This window comes from Neofelis nebulosa, chromosome 9, assembly GCF_028018385.1.
Source record: "Neofelis nebulosa isolate mNeoNeb1 chromosome 9, mNeoNeb1.pri, whole genome shotgun sequence".
NCBI classification, from domain to species: domain Eukaryota; kingdom Metazoa; phylum Chordata; class Mammalia; order Carnivora; family Felidae; genus Neofelis; species Neofelis nebulosa.
This window is the reverse complement of record NC_080790.1, coordinates 141,193,938-141,210,783: the sequence shown is the minus strand read 5'-3', so window position 1 is coordinate 141,210,783 and position 16,846 is coordinate 141,193,938. Positions and strand designations below refer to the sequence as shown.

Below are 16,846 nucleotides of genomic sequence, written 5' to 3'. Positions count from 1 at the left end.
TGGACAGGGGGCAACAGCCTCACTCAGGACCCCCTAGCCCGGACCCACGGCCCTGTGCAGAGATCCCTTTATCCCCAAAAACCTCACAAGCCTGAAAGACACCACAACACGACACTTTAATGTCCTTGCTAAAGAGACTCCCTAAGACACTGGCGGGTGGGCCCAACGGGCAGGCAAGTGTCCAGAAGTGAGCCCTGCAGGGCCGTCTCCGTTCGGCAGCGTCCACGTGCCCTAGGCCAGCGAGAAGGCTGACTGTGGGGGCTGGCCTGGCAGCAGGCCGGCCCCTCTCCCAGCGGCATCCGGTTGTTGGGTGACGGCTGGTCTTCCAGAAGGCAGCCAGGAGCTGGGGTCCCTGAGCTCTGTCCGCTGTGTGTGCCTGGGGCTTCTAGAACTCCGTCATCTTCTTGTGGGTGTCTGCTTTCCTCTGCTCGAGCTGCAGGCCTGCCTCCTGGGCCTGGAGCTGCCCCAGCTCCCGCTGGGCTCCCGCCAGCCTCTCCTGCAGCTGGGCTGCCGTCACACTGTGCCTAGAGAGGAGCCTGCCATTCAGGATGGGCTGCTGGGCCACGGCCACCGAGCCCCCACAGCACCGTGGCCACTGCCCGTCCTCCTCCCGTCATCCAGACCCTCCTCAGACAGCCACCACCCTCGGGTCAGAGCAGGCTCCTGCGTATGAGCTGTGGGCCGAAGGCATCTCCACCCTGGGGCGGCCCTCTGCCCTGACTTTGGCCCCACACGTACCGGCCGGTGTTTCGGGCAAGGGCCTTCTGGATGCCCCGGATGTCCCGCTGGGCTTGCTCGATCTTCTTCTCAGTCTGGAAGAGCCGCAGGCTCAGGGCCCGCTTGGCACTCTTGCTGGCGTGGTACGTTTCCTTACTGCCCCTCCTCCCTGGGGAGGCCACCCCCGCCTCCAGGGTCGCAGGGGCCCGGCTCTGTAGCTTCTCATTCAGAAAGTCAAACACGCTACGAGGGGGAGGGCGTCCACCCCCTCTCCGCGGGCATTTCGGGGGCCTCTGGATGCCAGCCTTGCTGCCCTTCGTCCTCTTGTGCAGAATCTCTGCGCACTGGTCCAGCGACTTCCCCCGAGGCAGCACCACGGCATGGATGGGCTCTACCCGGCCCTCTGCATGTCGGCCCAAACCTGGGGGCACACAGGGCTAGCGCTACTGCTGCGGGACCCCTGAGCTGCGCTGTGACACCCGCCGCCCCAGTGCAGCACATACTCACCCTTGCCAAACTCGTAGCCCATCTTGGCAAGGAGTCTGGAGCCAATGCCCCGTGTGTGCACCTCCCAGCCGGCGAAAGCAGAGCTGCAGGTCCCGTGGTCGGCAGCACTGGGTTCCACCACTGCGGGAAACAGGGCGACGACTGGGCCCCACTGCCCACGGAGCACCTGGGCTGCAGCCAGCGTCAGCCCCCGAGCTCAGCTCTGGGTCGGGGCTGTGATCCCCTGCACCTCGGGCTCTCCGCTGGTCGCCCAGGCCTGTCATTGGCCCGTGAATCTGAGGCAGGAGGCACGGCAGACTCTGGCCCCATCTGCTCCAGCCCTCCCCCCACAGGTCACACGGCAGCTCCTCGGCACACGGGCCCTCCCCCGACCCACCTTCTGGAGCAGGGAGCTCCCCTCGTCCCCTCGTAAAAAGTCATCGCCTACTTCACGGCTCAGTCCTCCCCTCCGCTACCGTGGACACGGGCTTTCCGAACCCACCAACTCACAGAACAGATCCCGCTGGAACGCCTCCCTCCTACATCCTGACTAGACCCCTCGGGAGGGCGGGATGGCCCCGCCGGGTGCCCTTCTGAAACTCTCCTGCCCGCCGGCTGCCTGGACACGCGGACACCCAGCCCGTGTGGGGACCCTAGCGGAAGGAGCCACTCCTTCCAGCACCCCCACGCCCCACCGGTCCTTTCCCACACCCCACGTGCCCAGCAGCCACAGCTTTGGTTTGCAGGGTGTGGACCTGTAGTGGTCACGTGCGCTCCTTGAAGACAAGACCTCGCACGTGGTCACATTTCCCCCCACCTCCCAGGGTGGGTTTCCATGCCTCCGCAGCACGACTGCACGCAGCCCCCTGAACACAGCCCGCCTCACTGTGGTCACTCTCTCCAGCCCTCTGGCGAGATGCTCACGGTCCCCGCCAGCCGGAAGCCTCTCGGGCTGCTGCCGCCACTGCCTCCCCATGCCCCACCTTCCTGGCTTCGGGGACGGCTGCCGTACCTCTGGCATAGCTGGGGTCATCCGCATCGCCGCTGTCTGAGTCCGAGGACCCTGTGGGATCTGTGCGCAGTGGGGGCAGGATGCTGTCCCCCTCCACCACGGCCTCCTTCAGCAGCAGTGAGTCAAACTTGACTGTGTAGTAGCCGCTATCCACATCTGGAGGCAGGGGACGAAGACAGGCCAGATCAGTGGCCTCAAGAGGTGGTAGGAACCACCCTGGAAGTTGGAAGGAAGGTGGGGCCAAGGTCAAGGGTGGTCTTGCTCCTCTGGGCACGGAACAGGGTCCTGATGCCTAACCAAAGGAGTGGTCCTACGGGAATGATCACACGTGAAGCACGGACAGGGCCTTCCCGGAAAGGCAGCCTCACCAGTTATCCGGGCTGGGTACCAAAGGCCATCCTGCTGCTTGGCCAGACACGCAGAGCCAGTCTGTAGAGAGCTCAGGTCCGGGTCCTGGAAGGGGCGCAGCTCATCGACAGAGACCACCTGCCCATGGGAGAACCTGCCAAGAGAACCACAGGGGGCAGGGGCTCAGACAGGGCACAGCAGGGGCGAGTGAACCCAGGGCCATGTCCATGGTCCGGGCCGCAGCCTGAAGGGCGGGAGAGACGGGGGACAAACAGACACACGTATCCATGCACACGCACACACAGGCACATAAACATCTGCTCGCATGTGCGCACACGCACACACATAGGCACGCACACACGTACCCCTGCACGTAAGTACAGACACGTTATGTGCGTGTACACACGCACGCACGCTCTCGGTCTCGGTGTGGGTCTGGCCGCTCCGAGGACAAGATGTCTCACGCTACGCTCCAGCTCTCTGGGCTACAGTGACTACGTGGCGGGCAGACAGCGGTGTGAACCCCACCAGACAGGAGGCCCCCGGCACGAGCAGATGATCAAGGCAGGTGTGTTTGTGTGTGTGAGCTCACAGGACGGAGTCCTTCCCAAACCCCGTAGGAGAACCCACTTGCAACAGTGATGTCCTGACCTTTAGTTATCAGCGAACCAGTGAGATTAAAACCAAAACCGAGAGAGGGAGGGGAGGGGAAGAGAGGAGGAGGAGGAGGAGTAGGAGAGAGGAAGAACCGTGGGGACAAAGGACTACAAGCTTCAACTCTGCCAAATAAAGGCATGAAAGACAACCACACATCCACTCTACTGTGCCGGCATTTCAAAGAGGAAACAGTTGTAACCCTACAAAAGCAATCAAGGACTGGCATTTACTCGGTGACACATGGCAGTCCTTCCGGGCAGGAATCGGCAGTGACAGAGGGAACGGCAAGGAAGGGGTGGGCAAAGATGGCCGCAGACACCTCCCTGCGGGATTCCAGGCAGCTCCTTCTCGTCCTGGACCGTCCTCAGGCCCTCAGGACACTGCCAATGACCGAGTGCAGCTGCAAGGCTGGGCCCCGAACGTACTGCAGTAGTGACTCCGCTTGAAAACCCTTCCTCGGGGCGCCTGGGTGGCGCAGTCGGTTAAGCGTCCGACTTCAGCCAGGTCACGATCTCGCGGTCCGTGAGTTCGAGCCCCGTGTCGGGCTCTGGGCTGATGGCTCGGAGCCTGGAGCCTGTTTCCGATTCTGTGTCTCCCTCTCTCTCTGCCCCTCCCCCGTTCATGCTCTGTCTCTCTCTCTCTGTCCCAAAAATTAAAAAACAAACAAACAAACAAAAAAAAACGTTGAAAAAAAAAAGAAAACCCTTCCTCAACCGAGAAGGACGCAGTGTGTTAGCAAACCCCACTGAATCCAACTAAATACCCACTTCAACACACACGCACGCACACACACACACACCCATGGACACCACCAATTACACTTTTCTGCAGGACTCTCCGGTGATAACAGAAGCCTGAAAATTCGGTACACTCCTTAACCTGGGAAAGTGGTTCTAGGAAATGATTCTAGAAAAATAATAATGAAAGTATGCAACGATGTGCCCCAAAAGAGGTTAACCAAATACAAAAGACTTGGAAATAACCTACATTTTTTTTTTTTTAAGTTTTTATTTTAGAGATAGAGAGCATGCCAGCGGGGGAGAGGGGCAGAGGGAGAGAATCCTAACCAGGTCCAACACGGAGCCCACGACCCTGAGATCATGACCCGGGGCAAAATCAAGAGTCAGATGTTCAACTGACTGAGCCACCCAGGTGCCCTGGAAATGACCTAAATTTCTAACCTCAGGGAGTAGTGACTGGCATATCCACAAATGTAAACTTAAAACTAAGAGAAGAATGGTCAAGCTGATGGATGGAATGGAAAAGAGCACCGTGCACACAGCTTTCTGTGTGACGGGCAAAGAGCCACACACAAGGCATCAAAGGAGGGATGGCTGGTTTCATAAGGAAAAGATTAGAAATTGGCTTCCCACATAAAAAACCCAACTCAATCTCCTACATCACAACATTCACAGGAATACATTCCAGAATACATAACACTTGAACCTGAAAACAAGCATGTAGAACTATGAGGAAGCTTCTGGTTCCAGCCGTGGCCAAGTATAGAAAAACAAGGCTAAACCTCAGTGACATTGTCAAAACTCACAGCTTCAGAGCTCTGGAAATGAAACGAAACAGATGACACGCGGATAAGTCGTCATAGTTGAGGAAACGCCCAACTTTGGGGCGGAAAGGGAGCAGGGAGCGCCTGTGCCTTCGCCGTGGGGGCTGCCTCTTGCTTGCCCCTGGGGCGGAAGCGCGACAGGGGCAGAGACCCAGGGCCCGGAACACCAGCAGAGAACACCGATGGCTCGTGCTGGGAGCCCGGGTGGAGCGGGCACTGGTGTGTCACAGGGAGGTATTTACCAGGGATGTAGAGACCCTGAACACGAAAGAACCACAGAAGGGCTCCACCCGCGAGCATCCCCGATTCTCTCGGAAACGACGTGTGCGTATCGGGGGCTCCAAGAGACGCCACGGCTAAGTGAAAACAGACAGAGACTGGGGGCTGGCTGAACTATGGATGTGCCCCCCACCCCAGCCCACATAAGTTGACTGACTGATGGGGAGAAGCCTCCTTGGCAAGAGTGTTGGGAGAATAACTTCTGCCCGAATCACTGGCTGGCCACTAAGCTATGCAGACACAGCAGCGACTCCCAAAGAGCCAGGCTAAAAAGGAAACACATATTAAGAGATCTGAGTAGCGGTATCAGAGGCTGCACCCTATGAGGGGTACAGACTCTGTAACGGGGCCCACAAAACATACTAAAATGAAACAAAATACTGAGGAAGACGATTCAGAGTCCAGAGTTGCTACAACGTATTACCCGAAACGAACAGTTTTCAATAAAACTTGCATGACACTCAAACAAACAGCAAGGTGTGACCCACAGTTAGGAACAAAAGCAGGTAAGAGAACGCGAGTGGGCCCAAGTGCTGAATGCGGCAAAGACCTCAACACAGACAGCGTATGTTCCGAGAACTAGAAACGTACGAAGGTGATTCAGGAAACTGATTCTTGAAACGTAAACGCAAAGTGTGTAAAAGGGAGGAAGGAGAATCTGCAGAGCTGGGAAGTCAACAGCCGAAATGAAACCCTCATCGGACCAGACACCCCTGGCTTCCGGTCTGCATGTCAGAAGCTGGGGAGTTGCCCCTTTGCTCCAACCAAAGGTGAAAGGCCGAACAAACCAAAATTCAAGAACTCTTCTTAGATCCGCAAGAGAGGTGAGGTCACGCGGCAAACTGCTAAGCCAAACTGGAGGCCAAAAGGTGAATGTGGAGAATCACCACTCAGCAGACCAGTGACCTGCCAGCAGTCACCACGGCAGGACCCAGAAGTAGAAAGACAACCTTCACTGTGGCTGGGTGTGGACAAGTCTGAGTTGAAGCCTCCAGAGTTTGCGGCTTTTACTCGGGTGAAGACTGGAGAAAACTCGTCTTGTGCCCCAGCAGAGGGAGGGGAAGGGGGCATATTCTGAAAAACCTCAGAGCACTGGCTCTTCCTAACAAGGCCCGTCCTCAGGGGAGACTGGCGAACGAGAGCCTAACCGCACAGGAGGTCAGGGAAACGCCCAAATCCAGCCCGGTCTGGCCACCCTGCCCCACCTGACGGGGGTGGGGGGTGAGGGTCATGATCCAGAGGCACCGGGATCTGGTTGGAGGACCGCAGACTGCTTCCCTCCCTCACATCTCACCACATTACTAAAACCCCGTTGGAGCTATGGTTCCTTAAACCCAAAGACAAAGAAAAAATCCTGAAAACAGCAAAAGAGAAGGCACTCCTCATGTACAAGGGATCTTTAGGAAGGCTAACTGCCAATTTCTCATCAGAAGCAATGGAGGCCAAGAGGCAGCGGGATGACAGATTTAAAGTCCTGAAAGAAAAAAACAACCACCTGTCAACCAAAATTCTACCTCTGGCAAAACTATCCTTCAAAAGAGAAATTAAGACATTCCCATATAAACAAAAGCTGAGGGAGTTTGCTGCTAACAGACCTGCCCCACAAGGGGTGCCCGTGTGGGTCCCTCAGGCCAAAGCAAAAGGACACTAGACGGTAACTCAAGCCATGCGAACGCTGACACAGGCCACTACGTAGGTAAACGTACAAGCCGGTGTTGCTGAAGAAAGCAGGAACGGAGGCACTGAGAAGCAAACGGCAGAAAGAAGGCCTACAGCAAACACAGAAGAAGGTGACGGGCTGACTCAATCAGAGGGATGTGTGACTCTTGATCTCAGGGTAGGGAGTTTGAGCCCCACGTTGGGTGTAGAGATTGGTTAAAAATAAAATCTCTAAAAACAAAAAAAGAAGAAAACAAAGAACAAAATGACCGAGATGTCTTTGCCTATCAGTAACCACTTTACTTATTTTTAATTTCTAAAATAATTTTTTCTAATTTTTAAAATGCTTATTTATTTTTTAAAAAAATTTTTAATGTTTTTATTTATTTAAAAAAAAAATTTTTTTTTTCAACGTTTTTTATTTATTTTTGGGACAGAGAGAGACAGAGCATGAACGGGGGAGGGGCAGAGAGAGAGGGAGACACAGAGTCGGAAACAGGCTCCAGGCTCTGAGCCATCAGCCCAGAGCCTGACGCGGGGCTCGAACTCACGGACCGCGAGATCGTGACCTGGCCGAAGTCGGACGCTTAACCGACTGCGCCACCCAGGCGCCCCTGTTTTTATTTATTTTTGAAGGAGAGAGAGAGAGAGACAGAGCATGAGTGGGGGAGGAGCAGACAGAGAGGAAGACAAGAATTCAAAGCAGGCTCCAGGCTCTAAGCTGTCAGCACAGAGCCCGATGTGGGGCTCAAACCCACAAACTGTGAGATCATGACCTGAGCCAAAGCTGGACAGTCAACTGACTGAGCCACCCAGGTGCCCCTTATTTATTTATTTTTGATGGAGAGAGAGAGAGACAAAGCATGAGTGGGGGAGGGGCAGAGAGAGAGGGAGACACAGAACCTGAAGTAGGCTCCAAGCTCTGAGCTGTCAACACAGAGCCCGATGCAGGGCTCAAACCCACGAACCACACGACATCATGACCTGAACCGAAATCCAGAGTCAACTGTTCAACCAACAGAGCTACCCAGCCACCCGTCAGTAACCACTTTAAATGTAAGTGAGGTAAACTCTAATTCAAAGGCAAAACTGGAAAAATGGGTAAGAAGAATCGTCAAATTCTATGCTATCTATAAGAGACTTATTTTGGGTCCAACGATGACAATATGTTGAAAGTTACTAATGTAGACTTTTCATAAAAGTGGTGTAACATGAACTTTTGAAAAGTGGGGGAATATCTGTATAGAAAATCCTAAATAGGGGATGAGCCTGCGTGGCTCAGTTGGTTAAGCATTTGACTCTTGATTTCAGCTCAGGTCATGATGTCACAATTTGTGAGTTCAAGCCCTGAGCTGGGCTCTGTGCTGATGGCGTGGAGTCTGCTTGGGACTCTCTTTCTCCCTCCTCTCTGACCCTCCCTCCCTCCCTCCCTCTCAAAAACAAATATATAAACTTAAAAAAAAAACAACAACAACTTTAAATTAAAGAGGAAAATCCTAAGTAATCCATAGAAAGTCCTATTAGGGCTAATAAATGAATTCAGCAATATCACAGAATACAAGATCAACACAAAAATCAGTTGTATTTTAATACACTAGCAATGAGCAATCTAAAAACGAAATCTGGGGCACCTGGGTAGCTTAGTCGGTTAAGCAGCCTACTCTCAATTTTGGTTCAGGTCATGATCTCACAGTCACTGGGTTCTGTGCTGAGTGTGGAGCCTGCTTAAGATTCATTCCCCCCCCCCCCCCTCTCTCTCTCTCTCTCTCTCTCTCTCTCTCTGTCTCTCTGCTCCTCCCCAACTCGTGTGTGAGTGCTCTTTCACACACACACAAAAATAATAAAAATGAAATTAACAGGGGTACCTGCTGGGCTCAATCAGAAGAGCATGTGACTCTGGATCTCGGGGTCATTCGTTTTAGCCCCACGTTGGGTGTAGAGGTTACTTTTTTAATTAAAAAAAAATGGAAGTGTTTCATTTATAATATCATCAAAATGAACAAAGTACTTTGAAATAAATTTGACCAAAACCTGAAAACTATACAATACTGTTGAAATAAAAGAAAACTTACATAAATAGAAAGACATCCCATGTTCATGGTCAGAAGACTTAAAACCGTCAGGACGGCAACAGTCCCCAAACTGATCCGCGGTTTCCATACATCCCTATGAAAATCCCAACGGTCTTTTATGCAGGAACAGACCAGCTGATTTTAAAATTCATACGGGGGCGCCTGGGTGGCTCAGTAGGTTAAGCATCTGACTTTTGATCTCAGCTCAGGGACTTGATCTCAAGGTCAAGTTCAAGCCCTGTGTCGGGCTCTGTGCTGGATGCGAATGAAGCCTTAGAGGCGCTTGGGTGGTTCAGTCGGTCGAACGTCTGACTCTGGATTTTGGCACAGGTCATGGTCCCGGGGTCTGGGGATGGAACGTGCACTGAGCACGGAGCTCAGAAGTAACCGCTCACGTGCACAATCGGGGTTTTCGACAAGTGGGTCATGACCACTCGATGGGGAAAGACCAGTCTTTTCCACAAATGGCGCTGGAAAAAATGAAATTGGACCCTTACCTTACACTATTAGAGCATGTGACTTATAAAGGAAATAAAGTCAGATCACTATTAAGCTTTTCAACAATATCTCATGTAACAAGAAAACAGAGTAACATATTTAAGACATTCAGAGGAAGTTGTGCAAGCTGAGCATTTCACATCCAACGAAACTCATCTTCAAGACTAAAAGACACAGGGGCGCCTGGGTGGCTCAGTCGGCTAAGCGTCTGACTTCGGCTCAGGTCATGATCTCACAGTTTCGTGACTTCGAGCCCCGGGTCAGGTCTGTGCTGACAGCTCAGAGCCTGGAGCGTGCTTCAGGTTCTATGTCTCCCTCTCTCTCTGCTCCTCCCCAGCTCATGCTCTGTCTCTGTCTCCTTCAAAAATAAATAAAAACATTTAAAAAAAAAAAAAAAAAAAAGACTAAAAGACACAAACAAAAATTTATCAGTGTGCCAGATCTCTGGGAATATTATTCCCGTGAGCCCGTCCTGAGGAATCTAATAGAAAATGAGCCTCAGACAACCAAACTGACTAGAAAGACACCGACATGTGGGACGCTGGTGAGCATGAAATACGCAATTCTTTCTAGAACTACGGCTGAGTGTAAGAGGAAGATGATGGCACGGGACACTGTGTGGTCGGACACTGTAGGACCACACGAGGTAGTCGTCAGTCATCCTACCAAAGAGAGGCTGTTGTGACTCTCAGTGTCACGTGTGTAAGACAAGATGAAACCAAGAAGTCCGGATGGGACATCTAGGGTCCGCCATGCCCTTGAGAACCAGAGAAGGAAATAAAGATGTGGTCCAGAGAAGATTAAGTAAAAATGCCACAGTCCTGATCTGAATTGGAAAGAGGAGTATGAATTCACAAGGTATTCTGTCCTTAAAAAATAGGTTCATGGCGTGTGCACACATGCTTACGTACGCAGACGCACACGTCCACCTAGACTTCTTAGCTCTGTGTACTGAAAAGACCCAGGACAATGACTGCCCAGTAACAAAGAGTATCCCAGTGCTTGCACTGTCTTGCAAAACCATCTCCCATTAAAGGAAACCAGGGCTGGGCACCTGGGTGGCTCAGTCGGTTAAGCATCCGACTTCAGCTCAGGTCATGATCTAATGGTTCATGAGTTTCAGCCCCACGTCAGGTGAGCTCGAGCCCCACTTTGGGTGAACACAAGCCCTGCTTCGTGTAAAACGTGCGCCCCGGGTGAGCCCCACTTCTCTCTCTGCCCCTCGATCACTTGCGCCCTCTCTCTCTCTCTCTCTCTCTCTCTCAAAAAAAAAGAAAGAAAAGAAAAAGAAAAGAAGAGAAAAGGAAAAGAAAAAAACAAAGCCAGGGCTTCTTGGAGACGTCATTGATTCCACATGGGACAGCTTGAATCTCAATAAGGATCAGAATCTCAAGAGATTGAAATTTGTCAAATATATTGAAATCCATGAGTCCATAAAGATACTGGAAATATTTTAAAAGCATCTTTTTAAGTTTATTTATTTTGAGAGAGACAGAGACAGTGCAAATGGGGCAGGGGCAGAGAGAAAGGAGACAGAGAATCCCAAGCAGGCTCTGGGCTGCCAGTGTAGAACCTGATGTGGGGCTTGAACCCACAAAACTGTGAGATCATGACCTGAGCTGAAACCAAGTCAGACGCTCAACCAACTGAGCCGCCCAGACGCCCCTGGAAATATTTTTTTTTAACCTAATTCATTACTTTCTCACCATGAAAGAAAACCAACTTGTTATCTTGCAAACTATGTAAAGAAAACAGGAACAGAATAGAGAACCCAGAAATGGACCCACAAACATATGGCCAACTAATCTTTGGCAAAGCAGGAAAGAATATCCAATGGAATCAAGACAGTCTCTTCAGCAACCGGTGCTGGGAAAACTGGACAGCGACATGCAGAAGAATGAACCTGGACCACTTTCTTACACCACACACAAAAATAAACTCAAAATGGATGAAAGACGTCAATGTAAGACAGGAAGCCATCAAAATCCTCGAGGAGAAAGCAGGAAAAAACCTCTTTGACTCTGGCCGCGGCAACTCCTTACTCAACACGTCTCCAGAGGCAAGGGAAACAAAAGCAAAAATGAACTACCGGGACCTCATCAAGATAAAAAGCTTCTGCACAGAGAAGGAAACAATCAGCAAAACTAAATGGCAACCGACAGAATGGGAGAAGATATTTGCAAACGACATATCAGATAAAGGGCTGGTATCCAAAATCCATAAAGAACTCATCAAACCCAACACCCAGAAAACAAATAATCCATTGGAGAAATGGGCAAAGACATGAATAGACGCTTCTCCAAAGAAGACATCCAGATGACCAACAGACACACGAAAAGATGCTCAACATATTCATCACCAGGGAAATACAAATCAAAACCGCCATGAGATACCCCCTCACCCCTGTCAGAATGACTAACGTTAACAACTCAGGCAACAACAGATGTTGGTGAGGATGCAGAGAAAAAGGATCTCTTGCATTGTTGGTGGCAATGCAAGCTCGTGCAGCCACTCTGGAAAACAGGATGGAGGTTCCTCAAAAAACTAAACAGAACTACCCTATGACCCAGCAATTACACTACTAGGAATTTATCCAAAGGATACAGGATGCTGATTCGAAGGGGCACATGCACCCCAATGTTTATAGCAGCACTACTGACAATAGCCAAAGTAGGGAAAGAGCCCAAATGTCCACAGACTGGTGAACGGATAAAGACAATGTGGTATATGTATATATACCCAATGGAACATTACTCAGCGATGAAAAAGAATGAAATCTTGCCACTTGCAACAACGTGGATGGAACTACAACATATTGTGCTAAGCAATATAAATCAGAGAAGACCAATATCATACAATTTCACTTATAGGTAGAATTTAAGAAACACAACACATAAACATAGGGAAGGGAAGGAAAAATAAGATAAAAACAGCAGGAAGCAAGCCATAAGAGACTCTTAAATACAGAGAACAAACTGAGGGTTGCTGGCTGGGAGGTGGGGGGGTGGTGATGGGCTAAAGGGGGTGATGGGCATTAAGGAGGAAGGACACTTGCTGGAGATGCCTGGGTGGTTCAATCAGTTAAGCGTCCGACTTCGGCTCAGGTCATGATCTCACGGTTTGTGGGTTAAAGCCCCTTGCTGGGCTCTGTGGTGACAGCTCGCAGCCTGGAACCTGCTTCAGATTCTGTGTCTCCCTCTCTCTCTGCCCTTCCCCTGCTTGTGCTCTCTCTTTCTCTCAAAAATAAATAAACATTAAGAAAAATTAAAAAAAAAAAAGAGGACACTTGTTGGGGTGAGCACTGGGTGTTGTACGTAAATGATGAATCACTAAATTCTACTCTTGAAACCATTAATACACTATTATGTTACTAACTTGGTTTCAAATACACTATAGAAACAAAGAAAGAGAAAGAAAACAAGAAAGAAAGAAAGAAAGAAAGAAAGAGAAAGAAAGAAAAAGAGAGAAAAAAAGAAAGAGAAAGAGGAAAGAAAAAAGAAAGAAAGAAAAAGAAAGAAAGCAAGCAAGCAAGCAAGCAAGCAAACAGGAAAATCCAGCATTTGTCCTGCATTTCCTATGTGAACTGTTAACACTGGGTAGCCAAACCACAGATGATGGAAAGCCTCTTTAAAGGTAATAAATGCAAAGGGACTGAAAGATGTCTGCTTTGCAATCCCCACCAGATCAGTGGATTAGGCACTTATCACCAAGGGATCGATCACTGCGAATGTCACCAAATGAGGCAGCAAGTAGCTCCTGATGAAAGAACCGTACACGCTGTCTTGCCGAAGAGTGTGAGCCTGCATATGGTCCCCGGCTGCAGCTGCCCGCTCGCAGAGGGACGTGCTGGACCCCACCAGGGGTGTTCAGTGACGGGGCAGAGGGCCCACTCCCTCAATCGACTGTGAGGCCAGGAAAGGCAGGCAGAAAGGTGTGGACGGCCAGATTCAGACACAGCAGCTTAGTGAGCGAGACTACACTAGGGCACTTACAAAACAGTTACACTTGAGTGATGAGCCCTAAGGAACACAGAGAGGCGATTGTAATAAAAGTCTGGAAGCGTGGGGATTTCTGTAGGAGAGAGCAGGCCATGTCTGGTTTGAGGTGCACGGAGGGGCTCGGGGGTGGCGGCAGTTCTCACTGAGTGGTGACGGCCAGGGGGCTACAGTAATCCCCAGGCTATGAATTTACTTCCCACGTCTGATTTTATCTTGCGGCAAGATGAAAGTTTATACCCACTCTGAACTTACAACGTGTGACGTGCTATCTTAGATTCTTTGCACACATTGACGTCTTTCATTCTCCGAACCACTGTGAAAACCAGTTCTCCTTTCCGTTTTACGGAGGAGATCGAAATGTAGAGACTAAGTTACAACAAACGTATCAAAAGCTACTCCACCTCACTAGCATCTAGAAGATACAAATCCAATCATGATACCCTTTTCCCAGCTTTCAGCCGGCAGGAATCTGCAAGTCACATGATGTTCCCACCGGTGGTTATAGAGAAGACTAAAGACAAGGACTAGGACACCTGGGACCAGAAACTGCATGTACTCTGCACACCGGCGACGTCACGTCCTAGGGAAATTCTCAGCAGGAACAGAGAAGACACTGAGATGTTCACAGCCAGTTGTTTGTATAAATAAAAACTGGAAAACACCCCGAAGGAAACAGAATAAATAAAATGTAGCGTTTCACAAGAAAAAATAGCAGTTACCAGACACCTCTGTAAACACCAATATAGATGCCGCTCACAAATGTGCCTAGTGAGCAAAGCCAATTACAAAATGAACCACACCGTGTGATACACTTGTTTTAAAAACAGCACAAATATGGGGTGCCTGGGGGGCTCAGTGGGTCAAGCCTCTGACTTCGGCTCAGGTCATAAGCTCACGGTTCGTGGGTTTGAGCCCCTCGACGGGCTCTGTGCTGTCAGTGCAGAGCCTGGAGCCTGCTTCGGGTTCTGTGTCTCCTTCTCTCTTCCCAAAATAAACATTAAACACACGTGTATTAAACATTAAAAGAAAAAAAAAAAAACAGCACAAATACGCAGCTTTCGCATATACGCTCGCATCTGTGAAGAACACACACCAGAAACACAATGGAGTTGTGAGGATGACAGCCCCCTGAGGTGGGGAGGGGGCAGTAACAGAGTGGGGAGTCGAAGGGTGCTTCAACTTTACCTATTTTATATCACTTTTAAAAACGCAAAGGAAACGCGAGAAAATAGCTGATTGCTCCTAGGTGGAGGCGAGCGCTGTTGCGGGACGCGTTAGGCCTAAAGCTAACGCAGAAGCAGCTTGGGAAGGTACGGCACCTAGGGGCCATCTCAGAGCTGGCCTGTCCCCCGGCGCAGGCTCCCGCGCCACCTCCCCAAGCCCGGCAACCTCGGCCATTGCAGGGCCCACCTCGCAGGGCTGCTGTACGGATGAGTTCACGCACGTGGAAGTCTGGGACCAGGGCCTGGCCCAGAGGAAGCAGCGCCCGGGTGCGTTGCCAGGGGCGTGGAGGGGCCCCAGAGGGGCTAACGGCAGAGAGGTCAGAGGGCTTACTGCTCTGCTCCTTGACCCACTTGCTCCCCAGCACGTGGGTGTGTCCACTCCGCGCACGCTCATCGGGCACACACCTACGGTGGATGCGCCCTTCCGTACATGAGCTACGCTTTAGTAAAACTTAGAGAAAAAAAGAAGCAACGAAAAACGTGCCAGATGACGCTACGGGCCCAGCGGCAGTCTACAAGGAAAGACGCCAACCGAAGACCTAGGAACGGTGTCTCCGCACTACTGACTAAAAAAGAAAATTACCTGCGAAAGATTTCAGCAGATGTTCCTTCCAAAGACAAAGTAAAAAGGAGCAAAGGCAAAGTTACACACTTAAGAAACAGAAGACGCCGTTCCGACAGCCACGGAAATTTCAACATAAACAAAACGTGACTGATAATCTTGTTGGGGTACACCCTTAAGTGTTCATAGGTGAAAAAACTAGTAGCTTCTAGAATCCGCTTTGAGACAAGCCAGAGAAAGCCACACAGCACGAGGAAAAGCGCTGAAGCAGACTGGGAAACGCCGGCCACCCAGGAGGCTGGGTGGCGGAGCCGGGGCGCTGGCGGGGACCTGTACTGCAGCGGGCTTCGCTCTGAACAAAACCAGCGGCGGGTGGGGGGCCGTTCTTTGCAAGGTAAGCCCTGCCACACTTCCCCATCTGCCCACGGAAATCCAGGGGGCACGTAAACAAGGACACGGCTGTGAGGATCCACGGGCCCCCGAAGCCCTCTCTCTGTCAGCACCCTGCGGGCAGAGGACCCACTGTGACCCTGTGCCCCTCCTCCCCCACTCCGTGGGCCCCCAGATGCAAAGGCTTTACCTGCAGTTCTCCTGGAAGCGGCACTTGCCCTCCAAGAAGAACGGGCAGGGCTTCAGGGACTTGTGAGTGGGGTAGAGATAAAGGACCCGCACGCCCGCCGAGCCGTCGTCCGCCTCCTCTGCGCCCACAATCATGGCGTTGTGGTACTCCAGGGTGCCCCAGGAGCTGTAGTAGGGGGCGTTCACCTTCCTCCCACTCCACTCTTCCTCCTCCTCGTCCTCTCCCTCTTCCTCCTCCTGCCCAGGCCTGCTGGGTTCCGGCCTGGCCTCCCCTTCAGGAGCCGTCTCCAGCTCTGCCCTGGGGGCTACAGACCCCTGCGCCCCCTCAGCAACGGCCTCCTGGAAAGCCAGGTACTCGGCATCGCCCCGGGCTGGGTGCTCTCCGTCCAACGTGGCCAGCAGCTTGCTCTTCCTGACGGACACCAGGCTGGCCTCGGTGAGCTCGATCAGCTCCTTCAGGTCCCCCTGCAGCTGGCGCAGGTCGGCCAGCTCCGAGGGATCCAGGCCGGCTCCCAGAGCCAGCTCCACCTGCTGCAGCTGGGCGTCATAGGTCCGCAGGGCGGTCTGCAGGCTCTCCTCGTCCATCCTGGACGGAACGAAGGCAGGGGCGCGTCCTCGGGGCCTCAGAGCTGCAAAGAACACAAGCCGAGGGGTCCCGGACCTGCCGCCCTTATTGCCGGGCTACCCCTGCGGGGCCGACGCCGCGCCCTGCGCCGACAGCTGCACTCCGCAGTCCTCACCGCAGCCTATTCTCCCTTTTGGGGGACGGGACGAGAAAAAGGGGGGGCGAGAAAAAGGGTCGGCAAGGCCATCACCTCCGAGTGGAAAAGCCGCTGGCCCCGCGGCCTCGGCTCCCCTCCCTCCGCGCCCGGCGCTCCCCGGCCCCGCCCCCCAGGTCACCCCTCTCCCCCCCCCCCCCCCCGCCCCCGCGGCCTCCCCGGCCCCAGCCCGCCTCCGCTCGCCCTGTCACCTCCGGCCCCGGCCCCGGCCCCGTCGCCCCAGATCGCGCCCCCTCGCCCGGGCGGGGCCCCTCCGCCTCCGCGCGGGCTTCCCGGCCGCAGCCATAGAGACCCCGCGGGCCTCACCGGCTAGAGCGGCCAGCGCACCGCTTCCGCCCTCGCAGCCCACCGGCACTTCCTCCCGAAAGCCGCCGCCGCCGCCGGAAGTGCCTGGCGCGGAGACCGCCGGGATG

At 52.5% G+C, this 16,846-nt stretch overlaps 1 protein-coding gene across 2 annotated transcripts; it reads right to left on the bottom strand.

Moving 5' to 3' along the window:
• Nucleotides 1–92: 92 nt before the first annotated feature.
• Nucleotides 93–16,845, bottom strand: ZGPAT (zinc finger CCCH-type and G-patch domain containing). Of its 2 annotated transcripts, none has more exons than XM_058686257.1 (7): nucleotides 16,740–16,845; nucleotides 15,656–16,283; nucleotides 2,584–2,717; nucleotides 2,216–2,431; nucleotides 1,225–1,344; nucleotides 739–1,138; nucleotides 93–524 (listed from the first exon to the last, which is right to left on the bottom strand). In XM_058686257.1, the coding sequence occupies exons 2-7, from the start codon at nucleotides 16,237–16,239 to the stop codon at nucleotides 386–388; spliced, it is 1,593 nt and encodes a 530-aa protein (XP_058542240.1). In that variant the 5' UTR covers nucleotides 16,240–16,283; nucleotides 16,740–16,845; the 3' UTR covers nucleotides 93–385. The 2 variants fall into 2 exon arrangements, with proteins under 2 accessions (XP_058542240.1, XP_058542241.1); XM_058686258.1 differs by having other exon boundaries at nucleotides 2,216–2,371.
• Between the last annotated feature and the right edge of the window lies 1 nt (nucleotide 16,846).